Below are 24,047 nucleotides of genomic sequence, written 5' to 3'. Positions count from 1 at the left end.
TAAGAAACTACTGAGAAGCATAAATTGACAATTATTAACATGAGGGATAATTAAGTAACAAGTGTCTAAAATATAAGTAAAAATAAATTTCAAAGTTATTGCCAGGGAGACATGTCTATCTAATAGCTCCCTCACGCACTGATTCTCACCTCTATCGTCACCGGGGAAAACAGGGGGTGAAAAGCTTGTAAACATGTTTCTTAGTGGTATTGCAAGCCGCCGAAGGCAAGTTGTATGTACTGGTAAGAAGAGAGAGCGATAAGATAAATACAACATGTATGAATAAATATAATTGATACAATAGTGAAAGTAAAGTAGGAAAAAAAAAGTATACGACTAAACATCTGAAATGATACCGCCGCTACTGTAACAAGGATAAACAAATACATATATGCATCAACTGGACAAATAGTCTAATATTCAAACCTAATCCAAATACCGCCGTGTTGGTCTAAAGATCTTAGGCAATGCCACACTTGTGCTCAGTCACCGGTATTAGTACCCCACTACGAAAATACCACATAGGGCTTAGTGGTGGGAACACAGCCACTTTTTTCGAAATAGAATATCGTTGTGGTGGCCAAACCATTGGTGTAGGTGAAATGCTCTATAAGCGGTGGCGATCGATGTTATATGCTCAATAGCCAACTTGTCGGCAAATAGCTAACAGAGATAACTAAAAAGTTCACCGACCAATAGTCAAACAATGTTACAAAGGTAGTAGTATAATGCCGACCAGCCAGGTTGACTGCTGTTTTGTAATCAAGTAATGAAAGGTCTACTGCTAGACATCTCAAAGAATAGTCTACATGAAGTATTAACTGAAGTTGACCAACTACGATAATAAGTTAGGTGTTGCAAAACATACACTCAATCATTGAGGAGAATAAAGGATAAAAGAAGGTAATTGAGTAGGCACCACTTTACCGACTTCGGATTGAAACCTAAACCCTAAACCCACCTAAAAATTGAACCCGAGTCCACGACTCAATAGATGCTCCTAAACGTCGCCCTGGCATAAGAAGGATCCCATGGAGTGATAATTAATCCTACAACCCAAACCAATACCAAAGTGACCCAAAGTTATCTTAACTACTAAATGATGCGATCAGATGATCGGTTCCTTTTTACCAATTCTGAATACCCGTCGGAATTCTTGAAAATTTACCAGAAGCACTTTCGCAGCCCACGATGTCACGCCCCTACTTCCCAGGGGGTCACTCATCCTAGAACTACTTTAGCTCTAGTAATGCTTCCTAAGGCAGCCAGTGGCGCACATTTGCACAAGAGACCCCAATAACTCATCTAATCGCACAATTACTATGGAACTTGAAGTTTAGGCTAATTGCCAACGATTCTGCAATTTGGAAGCCGACCAACAACTCTAATAGATAGGCAACAACATTTTGGTCACCGTGCTGATGATCCGGAGTGCCAACAGTTGTCAGCTACAAAGTTGGAGCAACCTTTCATTCGAACCAAGTTGTCCTCAAGAGCATTGTAGTCCAACCAGTAATCGAGGGTCAATCGGAACACAAAGAAAGGGAGGGCGACAATATAGGAGCACCTAGGAGGGTTTGCTCCACAGCGGCGGGGTCGCTGGCAGCAGAGACGGCTAGAATAGGGATCTCGGTCTGGAGTTGGTTTAGCCAGCAGCAGTAGGGACATCAGGAAGTTTTTCTCACGTGCGGCCATGGGTGGCTGGCCGTGACTAGAGAAGTTAGGGTCTAACGAGAGGGCCAGAGAGGCGGTGGCTGGCGGTTGGGAGCGGCGGCGGTGGCGGTGGCGGTGGCGGATCAATAGGGCTGAGCTCTTTTACTCTTAAGCTTTGGCCAGATCGAGGCTTGAGTAGAGGCTTGTGATGGTGAGGCAATGCCGGAGGAGGTTGCCGAAGGTTCAGAAGGTTGGCGGCGGCGGTTCTGGGTCGCTAGAGGTTGGGGAGGCGTTGGTGACAATAATGGGGTGGTAGATGGTGGCTAGGGTGAAGAAAGAGGGGGAGCGAAGAGAAAAAGGGTTAAAAAACCCTTGATTCTCAAATACATAATGTACAATTTACATTTTAGTCCCTCTGTTTTTGAGTTTCTTACTCAAAACCCTCCAACGCGTGCATTTTGTAGAGTAGCACCTCCCAGTAATATTTTTTCGCAATTTGGCACAAAGTTTCGCGTTTATTGTAGAAAAACCCGCAATTTATCGGTTGCTCTCTTGCTGTTTTTCTCTCCAAACCACGCATTTGTCTTGCGAAATCGTAGTAAAGTCCGTCCCACGACTTACGGCACTGCTAGACCTCGAGTGGCGATTATATGTCATTGAAAATTATAAAATTTCACAGAAATGCCCCAACATTTCGAATTTTATTTAATAAAAACTCGATTTCTATAGAACAGTTTTTAAGTATTTTTATATTTAACACTACCCCTCACGTTTGGGGTCTGAGACTTTTTGTTAGGCCCATTATGTGGACTTGAAATAAACAGGAGGAAATCAGTAATGAAGGTGTCACGCCCCTAACCCACGGCATAACAGACGCCATATATTTATAACTAATTAATTACAAATATGCAAGGCTACGAAACAAACAGTATTAAATTTAAACTGATCATAGAAATCCAAAATTCATGTGTTCTGACTTATTCAACTGATCATCTTCTGCTCAGAACTTATAAAATTTCAAAAAACAATACTAAGTATTATTCACTATAAATTCAGCACAGCAGTCTAACTATATTTATATACATAGGCTTAGAGTGCACTGTACTTCTAATGTTCATTCGTCCCAATACCCGACAAGCTGATTAGATTCGGTACCTGGGTAAGCAAAGATACACCACATTAGTCGGATTAAGCATGCAAAATAGAAAATTTTCTAAATAATCAGAAATAAATTTTCATACTAAAAATATAATAGTGATGACTGAGTTTCACAAACTTTTACAAATCATGTTTAAGAATATTCAGTCTTAAACATGCATGTTTTATAAGAAACTAAGAAAAATAGAATTTTAACAAAAATATTCTTATTTCAAAAATTAGAATTCGAAACGGAAGTGTCCTATAACTAACGATCCATTGGTTGAGGTCCTTAACACACATTAGAGACACCGAAGGCACGATCACAAAGCGAAAGCACCCGAAGATGAATCTAAATAGCACCTGGAGGCGTATCACAAAATTGCATCCGGAGGCACATCACAAAATTGCGTCTGAAGGCGTGTCACAAAATTGCAATCTAAGGTGCGTCACAAAATTGCACCCAAAAGCGCGTCACAAAATTGCACCCAAATGCGCGTCACAAAATTAAAGCTAGCTTCTATCACAAAATTCATGTCGACATGGCCAACATCATTATAGCAATATACCAAGAGACACCATGACTTCAAAATTATTTATCCAGTTCAACAGTTAGGAAGGGAACAAATTATTAAATATTAAAATTTAATCAAATAAGTACAATTTCTAAAGCGCATTTATTTAAAATCTGCATAGCAGTCAAATCAAAATTTTGAAAAATCTTTTTCCTTCAACTATTTGTACTTTATATAAGCAAGTTTAACCCTTATTTTGAAAAAAACTATACAAAAAGGAATTTTCCATATTGTAACATATTTTTATAATTTTTTTTTACCAAAAATTAAACTAATGGATGCTAGGTTGCTTATCTCTAAATAATCTGAATATAATTCGGTCAAACGTCGAGTATCAAATTAATTAACAGAACGTTTTTAATGACGATGAAGGAAACGACGACAAACGAAATGCCTTTGACGCTCCAACAATGTCCGCCTTGAAGCAAAGGATGCCGACGAAGATCAAGAAGTGCGGCGGTGCGTGGCTCCAAAAGACGAGATCGAGGATCATGTGGAAAAGAGAAATAGAGATTGTGCATGTGTAGGAAAGGCTCGCGCGGATCAGGTTGGACAAGAGAATAAAAGAGAATAGCCAGTTGGGGTGATTGTATTGGAGAGGAAAAGACAGATTAGGAGGCTTTTTATTAATTAGGGTTGCATAATTGCATGTAAACCCCTAGACTTTTTAAGTTAAGCAAAATAAACCCCCTCTATCAGATTAAAAAAAAAAAGGGGGTATTACACTAGGAGTTCGGTGTGACTCAAACTCATGACCTCCTGTTCTAATACTATGTCAAATTATATGAAACAACTGTTGTACTCTAAACTCTTAAGATTGTAGAGAACAACGTTTAAATATTTTTTGTATCTAACATATTCAAAATTAGGGGAAATCATTTTTTTTTCAAAATTTTGTGCAAAAGTGTGACGTCTATCAAGAAAATTCAAGAATGAGCTGTATAATGACTAGATTTAGTAGATTTGGACATTAATGGCTTCAATATTTCATTTATTTTCAGATTTTTATAAATTATTAATAAAAATTTACGAAGTTCCATGTTTATCAATAGAAACTTTAAAACTATGGAGGGAAGTTTTGATTTATGAATATTTTGGCTTACCTTATAAGTAGATCCAAGATTTTTGGTTTTTCTTCGCCTCTAAGTAGTCTCTTAGAAAAGAAAAAAGAGAAATATCTTAGGATAGAAGAGAAGAAAGCAAAGAGATTGGATGGAAAGAGCAAGTAGAGAAAGAAAGACGAGAATAAAAGTAAAGGAAGAAATAAAAGAGAGGAAAGATGAAAGAGATGAATGAGAAAGTAAAAAAATAAAGAAAAGAGAAAGAATAAAAGGAAAAAGAAAAATGAGAGGTGCACATGGCATGTACCATATAGGGCTGGCAAATGAGCGAGCCGGCTCGCGTTCGACTCGCGTTCGACTCGATATTTGGCTCGCTCGAGCTCGACACGAAATTAAATGAGCCGAGCTTGAACAAAAAAAAAGGCTCGAAATTCATTTCAAGCCGAGCTTGAGTATTACTCGGCTCGTTCGAATTAGGCTCGAAAAGCTCGAAAAGCTTGAATATATATATATATATATATAGTAGAGCTACTATGTTATCGAAAATATAGAGGATCTGGTGATTTCGATTTTTTGATTCTTGGATCAACCCCTTTAATCATTTCTTATCTTTGGATTAATACTATTATTACCTTGCAGGGACCACTCAATCCTAGGAGTATTATTTAATCCTATGGGGAACCGCAATCATCTCAACCATACAATTCTTAATCAAAGGGTCAAAAATTCGGAAACATCAAATCCTCTACATTTTCGATAGCATAGTAGTTCTACACTATATATATATATATATATATATACATCTGACGCTGCCGACGATAATATATATATGTTGGAATATTATTGATAGCAAAACGCTCTTTTTGCTATCAAATTTTTAACACTTGGATGAGAAATTGTAGGATTAGGATGATATTAGTCGGTTAGAGTTGAGTGGTCCCCCTAGGGTTGAGTGCTCCCCACTGGGTTATAGTATTTAATCCAATGATTAAAAATGATGAAAAAGTTGATCCAAAGGCTAAAAACTTGATAGCAAAAAGGACGTTTTGCTATCAATAGTATTCTAGCCCAAATCTATATATATAAAATATATTTTAATTATATATAGGCTGAGTGAATAACCTGAGTTTAGTTAAAATTGGGCCAATGTTGTTGGCCCATAAAAACAAACCCAATAAACAAATAAAAAAGCAAAATTTCACTAAATTTATACATTTTTTCTTTCTTTCTTTCTATCTTTCTTTCTTTCTTTCACAGAGCTCTAAATTTTTAATATGTTTTTCTCTTTCTCTTTTTCTGTCTTTCACCGTCAGTGGCCAAGCTGGAAGCCCTCCAAGTTACCAAGTAACAGTATATGCCCACCGTTGCCTTCCTTACTATTAATTGTATGCTTGAGAAAATATACAGAATATTTTTGAAGTAAAAAATTATTATTTATATAAAATTTTAATTTTAGTTATATATGATTAAATAGTTTAATCCAATATTTATCTATATAATTTATTTATTTTTGACCGTATAAATTAAAATGAATAATATGAGATTGAAGGCGGAAGAGAAGACATGTGANATATAAAATTTTAATTTTAGTTATATATGATTGGATAATTTAATCCAATATTTACCTATATAATTTATTTATTTTTGATTGCATAAGTGAAAATGAATAATATGAGATTGAAGGCGGAAGAGAAGACATGTGATGCTGAAAAGATTAGACATTTAACTCATAAATTATTTTTCTTTATATTATAATACTATATTTCATATAATTATTTTGTACTTTGAACTAGTAGACATTTTTATATCAAATTATAGATTATATTCTATACAAATTAAACTATTGATTGTATGATGTTGAGAATTTCAAGCGGCTCGTTTAGGGCTCGAGCTCGCTCGACTCGAAATTAGGCTCGCTCGAGCTCGGCTCGAATTAATTTCAATCCAAGTTTGAGCTTAAATTTAGGCTTGAAACTAATTTCAAGCCGAATTTGAGCCGAGGTAAGCTCGCTCGAGCTCGGCTCGTTTCCACCCCTAGTACCATAGCACCCATGTTATACGGTTGTCTCTCGAGGGTACCGTGTGGGGTGCCGCGACAAATGGGACCCTTGCCCTTTTTGTGCTGTGCTCCTAGTTTACGGGCACAGTATGGCAGGAGGGTGTAACAATCCGACCCGCTAGCAATAATAACTCGTTGGATCTAAATCACCAACCTAAAATGCTTATGCCCGGTTATTATTATTAGGGTGCGTAGTCTTTTAAATACCCAATCACAATCTCGTTCCCACCCGATGTTAGATTATTGGATGGTCACAGACTCCCCGGGGTTAGGCCTTGATGTTCTCTTCAACCCAATGTAATGACCCAACCCACTAGCAATAATAACTCGTTGAGCCCAAACCACTAACCCCAAATACTTAAGCCCAATTATTATTATTAGGGTATAGTCCCCTTATAAACCCCATGACAACCCTATTCCTATTCGATGTGGGACTATTGGGATGTCACAGACTCCCCTCTTTTAGGCCCTGACGTCCTCGTCAGCCCTAAACACACACAACCCAAGATCACAAGGCGATGTGAGACTTATCTCGCTAGCCTTTGTCATTCCGATTCTGACTTAGCCTGTCAATCACCGACCTTGGCTTAGTCTATCATTCCGATCCTATCTCAGCTAAGACTCATCTCACACTTTCGGCTAGTGAACTGGCTCTGATATCAAATGTAACGACCCAACCCATTAGCAATAATAACTCGTTGGACCCAAACCACCAGCCCAAATGCTTAAGCCCAGTTATTATTACTAGGGTGAAGTCCTCTTATAAACCCAATGACAACCCCATTCCCATCTGATGTGGGACTATTGGGATGTCACAGCGACATTATTAGCTTAACGATCAAATTGTTTCAAAATTTGTAATTTTAATGGTCGATATAACACGTTTTCTCGTTTAACGACGTAAAGATATCCAAATCAATTGAATTTTGGTTAGAAAATTCTTTAAACTATTTATACTCTTGATCTTGATTACAAGACTCCTATCATCACTTTTTAAAGAATTTTAATTTTCAGCCGTTCATTTTTGTGTTCACTTGATGGACAAGTGAACAATATTGAAAAAGCATGAAATTTGGTTTCTAGATGCTTCAAATGGTATAGATCATGTTCAACGGTGTCGATCGTCGATTTGGAGACTTCATCATCGAAAACAAATGGGTGGTAACGGAGCCCGTTTGCTACCGATAGTATTCCAGCACAACTCTCTCTCTCTCTCTCTGTATATATATATATATATATATATATATATATATATATATATATGGCTGTACACCCTCCCTAAATCACCTATTTATAGGTGATTACTGAGGGCTAAATCTGAATCCTACTCTAACTAGTAGAGTATAAATTAATCCAAAAATCAAATCCAACCAAATCGGTTTAATCCGATTGCAATAAATCGAAATTTATAATGACGGGTTTATCACTATTCTATAATCACACCCGCATATTTAAAATTTTTATTTTAGTTAACTGCGTACGGGTATTACAACTTCTCCCTATCACCTACTTTTGGTTATAGGACTTTCTCTAGCTTGGAAGGAGGCAGTCATGTGATCTGAGGAAATAGTTTATGCTCGAGTCCAGCTAAAGTCTCTTGTATGATATTAACAATATTGGGTGCAAACTTGCACTAAATGCCAGCTTTAACCAATTAACAAATTTGATGGGTGATAAACTTGCATCCACTTGGTCACCTTTCTAATCAATGTAAGTTGATCATATGTACAGTAACATGCTAATCGACAGGTTATAAGTCAAGCATTCCCCTTTAGCCGATCTTGATTTGACAAAAAGATCTGTTCTCTTTAACTTTTTCTTTTTGTCCAGTGTTCATGTGGTTTTTGTGTAAATTGTTTCTACATTGCCTGCACTTTGTCGCAATTATCCTCTTCGGTCCTGTTAACCAATTGCTGTCTAAAAATACTTGTTATTTAATAAATCTTTATTCATTCCATCGTAGAACATCATTAATTTGACCCAAGGCTCCGAACATGTTCAACTTCAGATACTTATGGATGCTTGTATAGTCCTTAAATTTCTTAGCAGACTGAAGACTCTAAACACAGTTCATTACATGTTATAAACTCACTTTTGAGTTTTGTGTTTGTTTTCGTATGTCATTTTGTGTTTGAATATGTTCTGTAGCTTCTTTGAGGTGTGTTTATTTTATTGTAGGTTTTGTAATCAATATGTTGACAAGGATGCTTTGACATACCTAATTCTAGCGAATGAGATGCTGCATGAACTTAATCCAGATATTATAACCATTGCAGAAGATGTAAGTAGCGACCCTCTTTTTTAGATTATTTTTATATGTATGTGTTACCTAATTGTTGAGAATCTATTATAATTCAAAGCACTTTGATACGATTAAGACGCGTTGTTGTTACCTGTTCTCCATTTGCTGTCACTTTCTGTGAATGATGCTGCCTAACATTACATTTATTAAAATCAACTAACTACACTAGAATCGATTGAAGATAACCATATCCAGAGTTAAAAAAAGTTTTCACTGAAATAGAGTAAAAACTTTTTATGGGCTTTTTTTGCATTTGCCCTGCTTAAAAAAGTTTTTTTTTTCACAAATAGCCCCATCAAATTATAATTGTAATTTTGACCCTATCCCTGCCATGCAGGCGCTACATCAGCCTAGCGACGCGCAAGCTGGCTGGGGAGGGACGTTAAGTTGAACACGGTGAACCATTCACCGTGTTTGAACACGGTGAATGGTTCACCGTGTTCTATATTTATATTCCCCTTATATTCCCCCGTTTCAATATTTATATTTTTTCGCAATATATATATTTTTCCTAGACACGGTGAATGGATTACTGTGTTGAACTTATTCTAGCATCTCCACCCTTGCTCGCGTCGTGCTTGCGTGGCAGGGATAGGGCCAAATTACAATTATAAATTTGGTGGGGTTATTTGTGAAAATAATTTTTTTGAGGGGGCCAAATGCAAAAAAGCCCACTTTTTATTATAAACATAAATGCTATTCTATTTATAGGTTTGCCTACTGCTATGTAATGCAGTTGAACTGATGTATGATGCCATATGATGACATTTTTGGAGTGTGATGAATCATTTTTAATGTGCAAAAAATTTGAATGTGAACATTAACAAAGAACTCATTATGTTATGACTAGTAGTTAGACTAGTTGCTCTAATACCACTCTATCTGTCACGTCCCGCTAACGCCAATTTGGTCGATCCGGGCCCGTACACAGACGCCGAACAGACAGAACCTCCTCTGTCCGCCCAAGGCTCAACAACAACGAGTACATGTATAAAGAAATAAACAATTCCCAAGATCACATTTCAGTATACATGGCTTGCACGAAGGCAAGCAACAATCACAAGTGATAGTAAAGCTAGCTAAACATGAATATCACTGTAATTTAAAACTTTCAAACTGAACTGGATAATTGAAATGTTTAGTTAATGCAGTTCAGTTTGAAAGTTTTAAATTACAGTGAATTTTCAGTATGCTAGCTTACTATCACTTGGTTTGTTGCTTGCCCTCGTGCAAGCCATGTGTATTGAAACGTTATCCTGGAGGAACTGTTTATTTCTTTATACAGTACTCGTGTGTTGTGAGCCTTGGGCGGACAGAGGAGGTTCTGTCCGTTCGCGTCTGTGTACGGGCCGGATCGACCAAATTGGCGTTAGCGGACGTGAGTTCATTTACAAACTAATGTGCATTTATATAGATTTATTAATAAAATTTTCCATAAACAAAATTCCAAGCGTATTTCATTAGTAGATGAAGAGGAATTACTACTACGTTCGGTGAATAGGCTAACTTAAACAATCCCATGAGGGAGGCTGACTTAAACAATTCATGAGGAGTGTGGTGGGAGACAGCATTGTTGGACAGGATCACCCTTAGATCTTTCTACCTGTTGTATGGTTTTAGTATATTGACAAATGCTGTTTTGAGAAGTGCTATTATGAGAAACACTATATTAGAATCCCCTCAAATCTTTTCTCTCTTGCAGTAAGAGCTCCAAATTGGAATTCTTGTTGAATATGTATACAATACAATGAATTATCAGTTTCAATCCCACGTGGCACTATTATAGCAACTTAGACTTTGGGAGTGGGTGGGCTGGGGTGGGGCCGGCCCCTTTTCTTTGTATTTTATCTCAATTTTGCTTCTCTCTCTCTCTTCCACTGATTGGCCCTTTTTTATTAATCTTATTTTTCCTCTCATTATAAAAACTTAAAAATATAATATTTTACATATACTTTCAAATAATTTATATTGTATGCCTAAATATAAATTTTAATTTTATAACATTGCTCATTTAGATATAGATTGTACAATAAAAAAAAAAGAGATTGATAGAGTTTAAATTAGTTACTTATTTAAAAAATTAGTTGCGAGAATTGTATGAAGCATACTAACTATAAAACTAAAACGATGCATTCAATTTTAAAGTCAAAATACCATTGACTAACTCATATAAAACATAATTTTGAAAGGTTGGATAGCTGATTCAAAATAGTTCATAGTTCAGAAATTATATATGTTTTATTTTTGATTTTAGTATCAAATTTCAATACAATATTTATAGTCTGATGAGCGATCAACTTCACATTTAAAATCTTCTGGAATGTCCAATATATGATTGGTCGACCTTTAGTTTTAACAATTAGGCATTCTAAAATTTATTAGATATTTAATAGATTCTTTCCTCGAATAAAATTACTAATTGAACAAATGATTTATGATCAACCCTCTCTTTTGTTTAGAATAAAAATAAAAACATAACAAAGGATAAATTACTCTTTTGCGTCCTCAAACTATAGAGGCGTGATATTAGTCCTCATACGTTAATGTGCTATAATTTTTAGGCTCAACTATGAGGTGCGTGACACTTTGGTTCTTAAACTTTAATTAATTGGAATTTCGACTCGAACAATGAAATATATGATATTTTAATCCTCAACTTTTACTGTTACTACAAATATAGTTTATTATTCTTATAGTTTTTCCCTTATTCTTTTTTTATCCTCCTTATACTTTTATTCCTATGCTTTCTCTGAAATAGCTGCTGTTTCTTCTTTAGTTTCTTTTATTTTTATTTTTTTATTCTTTGACTCTTTTATTTTTTTTGTACTGTTTTTCTTTTCTTCAAGTTCATTTATTTATTTAGTTCTGCGGAATCGACCCGTCACAAAGCGCGGGTGCCTTCACTAGTAAATATTAAAACCACCATTCCCAAGTGGCTAAAGTTTTTGGAGAGAAATGATTGTTTTACATTCTTTAATATGATATAAGACAAGTTCTTAGCTTGAATTCCATTGGAGGTTTTTAGGTCATGTAAATGTGGAGTGTGATGAATAAAGAGACAATGAGACCAAAATAAGCATGTATGACTACAATAATCCACTCTTTAATTGACAATCCAAGAACAATCACAAGAGAATAAAAAATCTACCATAAAACATGAACTAGGGCATTATAAGAATACAAAAGGAAGAATGAAATCTTACCAATCTCCAGCAAGTCCTAGGTGTTGCGGGTGAGAAATCATGAGAGAAAGAAGTTGGAGAAGTTAAAGCTCTTCAGATGAAAGAATGAGAAAGGGATTCAATTGGGTTTCGGAACCCCTAGATATAGGAGTTGGCACTAGGTTTCGGAACCATGAAGCACGCTTCAGAACCTCAACCTTGTCTCACCCAAAATGCCATCGGATTTTGCAGAACCTGAAACGTGGTTTTGAAACATGAGTTGTGTTTTGGAACTTGAACCTAGTTCTGAAAGCTCAGCGGAATATGGCCAAAAATTGATTTGAAAAATCAAGCGAAACTCAAATTCAAATTTTAAAAACATGTTCTAGATGGGGAAAACCTAAAAATATAATACCTAAGCATTTAAGCACCATATCATCACATAAAATGTGTCAAAAATACACCAATTTGCACAAGTAGTAAATTTTAGATTGAATTTGGCGAGTATCTAGATAAAGTTTATAAGACATTTATAGCTTACACTCGGTGGGATCAAGACCTCAAAAAATAATCTAGAGGTATAACTTTCAAGATGTAATAGATCATGAGGTTAATAAAGGGAATTCCTTATATGACATAAAACCAATAAATAACCTCTCGAAGTAGTTGAATGCATAACATGTTTATGGGGGTAGTTCTTTGCGCATCTTTTCAGCATAACTAACCTTGTACCAGCAGAAAATTTTTTATTTTGCTTTTTCTTTATGTATCAATTTCATGTGGTAGTTTCCCACACTTATTGGATGACAAGGACGGCAGCCTTTTCTTGCATGTGGTGGTAGAATAGGATTGGCAGCAAGGTATGTGATGCTAATGTTATCACAATAGGATGCAAATAGAGTGCCACAAGGAAGCACCAAGATCACGAAGCAGACGATGGATCCAAATCATCTTGGCAAGCGTGTAAGCCACATCGCGATACTCTGCTTCAGAACTAGATCGAGAAATGGTAGGCTGTTTCTTAGCTGACCATGAGATAAGGTCAGGTCTAAAGAGATATGCATTGTCCTGAAGTAGACCGGTGTGTATCTGGACAACCAGCCCAATTCGCATTGGAAAAGACGACAAGCGAAGGATGGTCTAAGAGATATGCAATATCCTGAAGTAGACTGGTGCGTATCCGAACAACCAGCCCAATCCGCATCGGAAAAGGCGACAAACGAAAGATTGACACAGTGAGAGATAGGAATGCCATATGACATCATGCCCCGAACATAATAGAGGAGACATTTAACTGCTTGCATGTGTGGCTCACGAGGTGCGTGAAGATACTAAGCAACTGAATTGACAGCATATGAAATATTGGTGCATGTGAAGGTAAGATATTGCAAGGCACCAACCATCTAATGATAAAGTGTAGGGATCTTCAAGGAGACGCTCCTCATGAGACGAAAGATGGGTGGTCGGAGACAGTGGAGTGGAAACAGGTTTACTATTAAGAAACCCATGACGCATAAGCAGTTGATGCGCATATTTCTGTTGAGTTAGATAAAGACCCGAAGAAGAGCAGTTAAGCTTAATACCCGAAAAATAATGTAGCGGACCTAAGTCCTTTATTGCAAATTCCCGTTGCAAGGTGTTGAAAAGGGCGACCAAAAGAGAGGATGAGCTTTCGGTGACAATAATATCATCGGCATATAAAAGAAGAACAAGGGTACCAAAAGAGGATTGACAAAATAAACATCGAGGGATCAACAGTGCTTTTAATGAAACATAGTTCAGAAAGAAAAAAAAAAAAAAACGTTGAAACCAAGATCGAGGCGCTTGCTTAAGACCATAGATTGCTTTGCATAAACGACAGACATAATGAGGAAAAGAAGAGTGGATAAAACCTGGCGGTTGCCGCATATAAACTTCCTCAGAAAGAAAGCCATGAAGAAATGCATTCTTCACATCAAGTTGTCGAAGTGGCAACCTAGACGAGAATGCACTAGAAAGAACTATACGAATAGTAGTTGGCTTGATGATCGGGAAAAAAGTCTTATCGAAGTCAATACCTTGTTGCTGTTTGTAGTCTTGAGCCAGGAGTCGAGCTTTGAGACGCTTAAGAGAACCATCTGTCTTCTACTTGGCTTTGTATACTCACTTGCAGCCACTAAGATTGATAGATGAGGGAGGAGGAACAAGATCCCAAGTAGAGTTAGCCAATAAAGTATGATACTATGCTGCCATAGTTGCACGCCAACCTGCATCCTGAGAAGTGGATGAGAAGCCTCAGCAAAGGATTTAAACTCAGTAGAGAGAATGGAGTTCTTAGAAGCCAGGAAGGTGGTAGACTGAGACAAACCTTTGCCAGGGATCTGATAATCATAGAGTGGGTACGAGAAAGTAAAAGAGAGTCAATAGGCAAAGTAGGCGAGGCAGAGGATACTATCGGTAGGGTAGTATTAGGTAAGGGAAAGGTGGAGGGCCATAGTGTGGAGGTGCCGTATCAATAGGAGAAGTGAGTGCATTAGGTTGGGATGTATTTCGTCTGTTATAAACTCAAGAGTCTAGCTTGACTAGCAATAGAGGCATTATTCTCATTGCAAACCTGTATGGCAGTATTATTCAAGTTGGTAGGTATAGAATGCAGCGGAAATATTCGTTCGTACCTTTTTGCGGAAGCGACTCGCATTAGAATGCGACGAGCTCGGATCGTAGAGGTTGATTCAGGTGTCTTCGGATTGTCCACGAAGGTCTTCTATCGCTCCAAACTCACGGTGGATCAAACTACAAACGAGCACGATCTCCAATCCACCGTTTAAGACCTTCTAGAATAATAGGTTAATGGAAAATGTGGTTTCTATGTTTCTCTCTTGGTTTTCTTGTTCTCTCTTATGAGAGATAGCCCGTATATTTATAAGGGATTCCAAAATCTTAATAGGTACGTAAGAGATAAGGCCAAATCGGTTTTTAATTGTTATCCTCATATGGTTAGAATATATCTCTAAATAGCTTTTCAATTTAAAAGAGAGATTAATTCTAGCCCAATTAGACAACATAATAACCGTCGGATCGAGCCCGATCATGGGCGCACCCGATTCGATTTAACCAAATGCCAACAGTAGGAAAGGGAGATAATTGCTCAGATGGTGAAACAGACTGAGGAACTGCAAAAGAAGACATTAAGAAACCACTTGCTTGCACACCAAACGTATGTAGAATCCGTGAGTTTTAAAGGTATGAGGATTTTATGTTAACAATGGATAGAGACGATATAGAAGAAGACATGAAAGAATTTCCACTACAAAAAGATAAGGAAAAAGTCAGATTACCAACTGAGAATTCGTGTGTGTGTGACGGCCGTGCCGTGTCACGGCGCATAGCGTGACAGACCACGCATCTGTCGTGCTATGTGTGTGATACGGCGCCTGGGGGGGGGGGAAAAACCCCCGTGCCATGCCGTGTCCTGCTGTGAAATTAGAAACGCAAGTTGTATGAAGAGGTAGATTACACGTTATACACGCCTCGGTTCGGTGTGTGTAGTTAGTTCTCGAGGTGTTCAACTTCTACGTCACCTTTCTAAAAGTATTCGGATGTAGTTACACCTTCGATTGTTTTTTCTATGTCGTAAAGTTAAGACTCGTCTTTTTTCTCACAATGCTATATAAATCATACTGTCTTATATAAATCATAACATAATAAATAATGGAGTAAATCATATCCAGATATACCATAGAGACTAACATTAGAATGATATTACCCAACCAAACATGTGATAAATAAGATTAGTTATGTTGGGATCTCCCGATATGAGAAAACGAAAAGAAAGTGCCGTAATCTCAGTTGGGGATTAAGATCCCGTATTTCTAGGTTGCGACGGGAAGAGGGAGCGGTTTAGAGTAGCCGCAACGAGCAGGAAAAAAAGAAAGGAGGGAAGAAACGCTCACATATAAAGAAGAGAGTATTATTAGATGGAACGGCGATGTCATGGTGGCGATGTCACGACGATGTTATGACCGCGATGTCATGATGATTTCATAGTCACGATGACGATGTCATTAAAGTCGAAGAGACATTAGGAAAAAACGAGGAGGCCACAGGGTGCACCATAGCGAACCGGATAGGACAACAACGATCAAAAAGACACAACACGGCGAGTACGGTGAACCAAAAAAAACCACCGTAAATCAGGAAGACAAAGAGTAGTCNTTTTCTTTTGTTTTGTTCTTTGAGGTACCCGAAACATTCTGGGTACCCCATCCCCCCCAAAAGACGTTGGAAATCGAAGATTTATTTGTTAGATAAGTCAAAAAAATTATAATTTAATTTTTTTGTTTATCAATATATGGGCAAATTTTTAATTTATATTTTCGATCCATACCACGTGGGCCTATCGGCCGGAACCCTCATCTTCCACCACTGACATTCATTTTTTTTTCACAAATTATTTTATCAAAATTTGTCACACCACAACACTTTTGGCGAATTAGGGGAACAAAATTGAACTCAATAACCCGAAATATTCTGGGTACCCCATCCCCCCTAAAATTTTATTTTTGCACTCGAAGATTTATTTGTTAGATACGTGATGAAAATTATAATTTAATTTTTTTGTTTATCAATTTATGGTTCAATTTATTTAATTTATATTTTCGATCCATACCATGTGGGCCTATTGGCTTGAATTTTTTTTTTCTAGGTCTGACATTCATTTTTTTTTCACAAATTATTTTATCATAATTTTTTACACCACAATATTTTTGGCGAATTAGGGGAACAAAATTGAACTCAATAAATAAATTTTGAGGCACATCAAACATAAAATTTTATTTTTGTATTAGAAAATTGAAAATACTGATGAAATTAAAAGCGACTAATATGGTCAAGGTGATTTTGAGCATTGAGAATGTGTTACCTTGCTAATAGAAATGACCATTACTGTGAGAAAATATCAAGTTTGGTACTTAAGTAGCGTTGGTAACAAGCTTTTAGTGAGGTTATAATGCACTTAGTAGCAAATCAGACCTCTACTATTGATGCTAAGCATGTATAGTTCAAAATATTCCCGCAATACATGCTGTGAAACTGGTATTTTATTCGTTTCACTACTTTGTCATGCCTTGATTCAGAAGCCCAACCGGTGTACAATAGCATGTATACTGTCATACTTATGTTTCACCCATTGAGCATGCAAGGCGATGGATCACAAGGAACTGTATAACAATTTCATTATTTTCACAAGCAACCTGTATAATACTTAAATTATTTGCATAATACAAAATCTCATCTAGTTGGTCGCTAACTCAACCACATCTTAAACCATTCCCGTGTAAATGCTTATAGATAAGCATAAATACGTTCATTTGAACATTACTCTTATCTTATTTCTCCAATAACCAACTAATAACATAAGGTTTAAATAACTTATCCAGTCCCACATTCATTCCAAAACGATCATGTACAAGCTCAAAGCCTTTTTAGTACATAAGCTACTTCCAAACCATCATAAATTAAATTTTGGGGCCATTTAGGTTCTATTGTTTCGTTGATGCTTACTGTATGGTCTCCTTACCTGTACTTAAGGCTTTACCCGCGAAGGAAGAAAACTGAAAATGGGTAAGAACTATGTAATGTAGTCTAGTGTGTAGAAATACTAAGAGAAGCAATCTGTACTCATTAGGCCCTACCGAAGGCATAACAGAGCAAGTAAAAGCTATATACCAGATAATACTTAAAACAAGGATTTAAGTACCCATCGGCATGGGCCGTATTTACCGTGCCATATCATGTCAGCAATATATCGGCACGATACAACTACCGTGCCGATGGCACAGCTCAAAACTCTCTTTTCTTTAAATTAGTAAGTAATTTTTTTAATAAAGTTCAAAAGATTTGATGAAGGTACACAATAAGCAATTAGAATATCTTATTGCAAAAAAAAAAAAAATGCCATTATGTGTCGGTACACATGCATTTTTTGTGGCCGGCACGCATTGGCACGGCTCGACATGCACTACGCCATATCGTGCTGACAAGTTTTCGGGTCGAAATACACTTTAAGGATAACCTGAAACAAGGTGCATAGGTAGATGGATATTAACAAATCAAGAATCTACATTGTCTCTACTAACAATACAAGATATGTAGAGAAAATGTGAATAACTAGAGTTTTAGAGTTTATGCAGCAACTGCCCTGATATGTACAAGCATTCTCATTATTAGTCCGATTTCATTGGCTTGCACTAAGATTCAGGTGCACATGTTTAAGGTTCCCTAACCAACAATATTTGTTTCCAATGATTTTTCTCGAGTACTACAATTTATATATAATGGGGTGCAAACAATATCTTTTACTATAATTTGAGAAAACAAGTATTCAGCATTTCATATCAACAACAAGTTGCATGTTTGACTTTATAAACAAAAACAAATAGTATTGAGAAGGAAATGACAGATAGGAATCAGAAATCAGCAACATGAGAATGCTTTTATTTGTAATGAACTAATGAATGCATAATAAATGTAGGGCAATCACAAGGAAATATAGTGTGGATTATGTTCGAGATAACTACTGTCAACAGAGTAGGAGATCAAACAATCATTGAAATTAGCCTCCCAATCTCAATTCGGAAAAACTCACTAATTCACAATCTTGCCATGCCTTATCTTGTTGGTCCCTCAACATCAACATTATAGTAAGATATTGTGTTAAGACCTTTGTTCAATATTAGAATTAATTGCATTGAATTCATTTTCCCTGCCATTTTTCAAGGCTTAGACATAATCCCCTACTTTAATTTTTTTATTATTTGCTATCAAGGATTCCGCTAGCACAGCTTGTGTCGTTGTATCAGCGGCACGACACGTAGCGGCACAGGGTGTGCAAATGTCGGCAACCCCCCTGTGCCAATGGCATGCCATGTCATGCCTTGGGGTTTCTTTTGGAAAACTTGTTACAAGAAAATAGCTAAAAACATATAACCAAAATCAAAGACTGCCCCCATATGTACACTGAACCGCTGCATGGATAGAGTTTCCTTTGTACAAACGAACAGTCTCCCCTATACATGCACAGCGTAGGAACCTAGGCTGTGTTTGGTTCGAGAACTATAACTTGGGGGATAAATTTTGTTGTTCTGAAGAAGAGAGGATATTCCGGTAAAAGCTAAAACAACTGTAAATTTGTGTTTGGATGCATTCAGGAATATTCTAGAGAATATCATTAGAAGCATTTCGATAAAAGTCTAGAATAATGACCAAATATGTTTTAAAAAATAAAATAATTAATTTATACCATTATATTTTATATAAAATTATTTTATGCTACAATTTATAATATAATATTTTATGTAACAATTTAGTTTATATTAGTATATTTAATTTATTTTCTATATAACATTGTATTTTATATAATTTATCCATAATAATATGTAATGAATAAAATATAATACTAGCAATATCCATATAATTTTAATTAATAATACTATAAATGTCAACAGTCCGACTACTATACTATCGATAGTACCAAGCACTTGGTGTTATCAAGTTTTTTCGCTGTTAGATCTATCCTTTTGACCATTTGCACTCGTTAGATCATACTATCTAACCAACCGCCCACTCAATCCTAGGGGACCACTATCATCATAACCGGAGACCACTATCACCCTAATCGCACAACCTTTCATCCAAAGGCCGAAAACCTAATAACACCAGGCACTTGGTACTATCGATAGTATAGTAGCATAATTCAAATTTCAATACAAATTTAAAAGAAATATATAGTATATGAAAAAAATTGAATATATACAATACTGAGTCTGAAATACAATAATTAAATATTAATATATAAATGCTAAAACTTAATAAAATAAATAATTAATCAAATTTAATTAATTTACATTATATATTAAGATTCAAGTAAAAATATATTATCATAAAGATATACTTATTTATGTATCTAGTTATCTAATAAAATAAAGTGAAGAACAAAGTTTTCCTATTTTCTTAGGAATAACTTTAGCATACGGTTTGGGATGGCGTAGGAAGGACTGGGAATAAGACCTGTATTCCTCTCTTATACCCAAAAAAAAAAATGGGGAACGAACAATATTCCCCATCTTAATGGGTTATCCCTTTAGTGGAACAAAGCTTGTACCAGGGAGAGAGAGAGATGAAGAGAGAGAGAGAGAGACGACTCGCGAGACCGGATCGGTGCGGGATCATCCTCCGTTCTCTCCCTAGTTACACGACGAGAGAAGAGAGAAGATAAATTTAAATTATAATGTAAATTTTTTACGAATTATAATTTTAATTCAAAATTCAAAATTATTAAATTTTTAAATTCTAAAATTTCAAATTTTAGATTTAAAAATTTGATATTTTATATTTTTCAAATTTAAAATTTGATATTTTATATTTTTTAAAATTTAAGTTTGATCTTAAATTTAAAATTAAAATTTTGATAAATTAAAATTTAAAATTTGAGATTTTAAATTTTAATATTTTAAATTCAAATTTTAATTTAAAAATTAAAATTTTAAATTAAAAAAGTCAAATATAAAATTTAAAATTGTAAAATCAAATTTAATGAGAGGAGTAATATCATAATTTTTTTATTTATAACTGCCCGCTATTTTCTTATTCCGCACCTATCCAAACACAATTTTTCTTATTCCCGGGAACAATCCACTTTTCATCCAAACGTTATTTTTTTTATTTCTGGGAACAACCAAATTTTCATCCAAGCGTAAAATCGGTCTAATTCTTGCTTATACTTGAACTTGTACCTATCCCTGAAATAAGCAGTTCTTACTTATATCCGAATCAAATGAAGCCTTAATGGGTTGTTTTAGAACACCCTAGAACAACCCGCTTTGACCGGAATAATTTGTTCCTCCCAATTCCGTTGACGTTTGGTTACAAGTTGGGGGATATCCTTTTAGTTTCGGGGATATCCCCCGAACCAAACACAGCCCTGGATGATAACATCAACCAACACAAACAACCACAACAAGAACAACAATAGAAACAAAAAAGACGGATAAATAACCGACCAACAGATAGATAATCAATGAACAATTAAATCAACAGTTATTAATCGAGAGATAACCTAAATGTCAAGAAACATAATTCCGTATTTATTAACTTGAGAGATAATGAAACTACTAAATCAAATGAATCTAAATATAAAAGCAAAACCAAACATGAAAGGTGAAACTAAAACATTGACATCACAAAATAGGAGCTCGTCTATCTACTAGCACTGTCACGCACTGTCCCAAACCTCACTTCCAGTGTCACGTGTGAAAAATAGGGGATGAGAAACATGTACACATGTTTTCCAGTGGGTACCGCAAGCCGCCGATAGCAACCTGTACTTACTGGTAAACAAGAGAGAGATAAAGTACTCTGACAAGTATGAACTAATAATCAAAGCATGTACAGTGGCAATAGTAAAGCTGGAAAAGAAATGAATAACTAATCAAAAGATATATATGTATCACTACTGTAACATAAATAAACAAACAAGTATGCATCAACCAGACGAACAGTCTAATAACCAACTCAATCCACATATAGCTATGTTGGTGTAAAGATCTCTCAGGCAATGCCACCATGCTCAGTCACCAGGCATATCACCTTGTTGCAAAACATACCGCGCATAGGGCTCACAATTCGAGACACAATAACTTTTCCCGAAACGAATACTGTTACGATGGCTAAAACCGCTGGCATATGTGAAATGCTCCATGAGCTGTGTCGAAAGATGCTATATGCTCAATAGCCAAACCATCGGCAAATAGTTGAGAGAGATCAATAGGATGTTCGTCGACCTATTGGGAAAAATATATACAGCTAAATTCGATTGTAATCAAAATCTAACTAATTCAGTTATAAAGATAAAATTAAACTTACGAATAAGCGAAAAAATCCAATTAAAAGATTTGATCTATCCGGAAGCGTGCGTAGCGCTGCCGTAAGGCGTATTCCTGTCATTTCTTGGGGATTAACTGAGAACAACACCCCAAGGTACGACCGAAATTCCTTCTCCTGTGAGCACGAACGTGGCGGAGGTTGACAGAGATTCTTTAAACATCTAGTAAATAAGATAATGTGAAAAGGAGTGAAAAATGAAGAGATGATGATTATTTTTTTATCTCAATGTCTTTTCTCTACCTCTATAAGAACAGAAGAGGAATATATAAAGAGAAGAGGGAGTAGAGGGCGTAATGCCACATTTTTTCCCTTAGGCGAAAGAAACGGAACCCACATTCCCTCCCTTTTGGTGCAAGAAACGGAATAAGAGAAAATCTCGTTAGGATTTCTTTCGTGCCATGAAAGACAAATAAATAAATAATAAAAATATTAATTAATAAATAATATTAAATATTAAATAAAATAAATTAAAAAATAAGATAAAGTCGGAACTCAATTTTGAATTTTTCATCAACAACAAATCAGGTCAAACAATGTCACTAAATCATATGTGATACTGACCTACCGGGTTAACTATCGTCATGCAATATAGTCTAGCAATATAATCCATGTGATACTGCTCTACAACTCAAACATAATCAACATGATACAACAAGAAAAGTAATGCGAAAATAAACTGAAGGATTCAAGTGGTGCAACAGAGATACTTAATGAGAACCATAAAGAAGGATGAAGGGAAAGGAAGGTAACTAAGTAGTCAAGGGCATGCTGAGATAAAGCGACTTAACACAAAATACCACAGTAAGGTGAGTTACTGAGTGAAATAAGCAGCCAACCACTTAAAAGGCAATGCTATAAGTAAAGGGGCATGCATCAATAACCAATATGAGATGAGTTGAATATCTTTATTCTTGTTATATGGACCAATCCATTAATTTCCAGGGCTGAGGCTAGATGTTCGAAATGTAATGCGTGGTATGGCTTTAGTTTATATCTTATATCGGAAAATAATTGTAAAATATTGATTACATTATTATATTGTATGTATGATATTTATTTGAGCTACAACTATCAAAAGTTCATCTTGTCAGAACTCTTGCGTTGACATTTTTAACTTTTATTTATGATATACTTAAAGTTTTCATGTTCTAGTATCCTTTAACATGTTCTTACGAAATTTAGGAGCTTGACAACTAATGGGCATTGTATTTCGTTCTGTTACATTTCTTTATGCAGGCAACATTTTATCCTGGATTGTGTGAGCCAACCACTCAAGGTGGATTGGGATTTGACTACTGGGTCAATCTTTCTATTCCAGAAATGTGGTTATGGCATCTTGAAAATGTTCCGGACAAGGATTGGAGCATGAATAAGGTCTTGCTAGTAACATTTTATCTTTTATTATTTAGTAGTTTCATTTTCATATTTGAGCTCAATTAATTATACTACGTCAACAGGTTTTCCTGTAGGTAACATCAAACCACAAACAATATCTTTTGGGTCTCCATATGGCTAAAATGCACTAGAACTGTCTAAACATTTGCCCATTTGCAAATAGCCACCTAATGATGTAGCCTTAATAAGAATAGGCTGTTATTAATATGCTTTCATACCAACTAACATAAGTTGAAAGTAAAAATAATATAGTTTTTGTTTGTGTAATCAACACATCTGTATTTGGGATGATTGAAATTAGTCCATATTAGTCAATGTTTATAACCATTTTGTTACTAATACAGTTGTATGACAACTGGCCTGTACCTTGCATACACATGTACTTATTTATATGTATAATATAAAACCCTAAAAGGATGTGTGGTGGCTTCTGATCCAAACTCTCATGGTATTAGAGCGGTAGCCCTAACTCTAGGGTATAGCGATCCAGGCATCATTCCGAACTTCGTTTCTCTCATCGACGTCAAAACCTTACCATCCCTACTAATAACCAACATCAAAACCCTAATTCATCCGGCGCTTATAGACACCACCTATCACTGGTGTAAACAAGTATTCCTGAATGTTCTTGAAAGTTTTGGAGTGACTTCATATGTTGATGGTACTAGTAGCATGTTCGCTCAATTCATTGAAGCAGCAGAAAAAAAAACTTGTTCCAAATCTAGCATATTCGGCTTGGAAAGAGGGACACCGCCATCTGAACTGTTACTTTAGTTCCCCTCT

The 24,047-nt window shown here is 35.8% G+C and overlaps 1 protein-coding gene across 1 annotated transcript in view; it reads left to right on the top strand.

Moving 5' to 3' along the window:
- The window catches only part of LOC109710694 (1,4-alpha-glucan-branching enzyme 3, chloroplastic/amyloplastic-like), a 61,194-nt gene that overhangs the window by 20,870 nt on the left and 16,277 nt on the right, over window positions 1-24,047 (top strand). The window contains exons 9-10 of the mRNA XM_020233430.1: window positions 8,664-8,766; window positions 23,106-23,243. Of these exons, the coding sequence (XP_020089019.1) occupies window positions 8,664-8,766; window positions 23,106-23,243 (241 nt within the window). The remainder of the gene's footprint in view (window positions 1-8,663; window positions 8,767-23,105; window positions 23,244-24,047) is intronic.

Source organism: Ananas comosus, linkage group 5 (genome assembly GCF_001540865.1).
Source record: "Ananas comosus cultivar F153 linkage group 5, ASM154086v1, whole genome shotgun sequence".
NCBI lineage: Eukaryota > Viridiplantae > Streptophyta > Magnoliopsida > Poales > Bromeliaceae > Ananas > Ananas comosus.
This window is presented reverse-complemented; position numbering and strand designations above follow the sequence as displayed.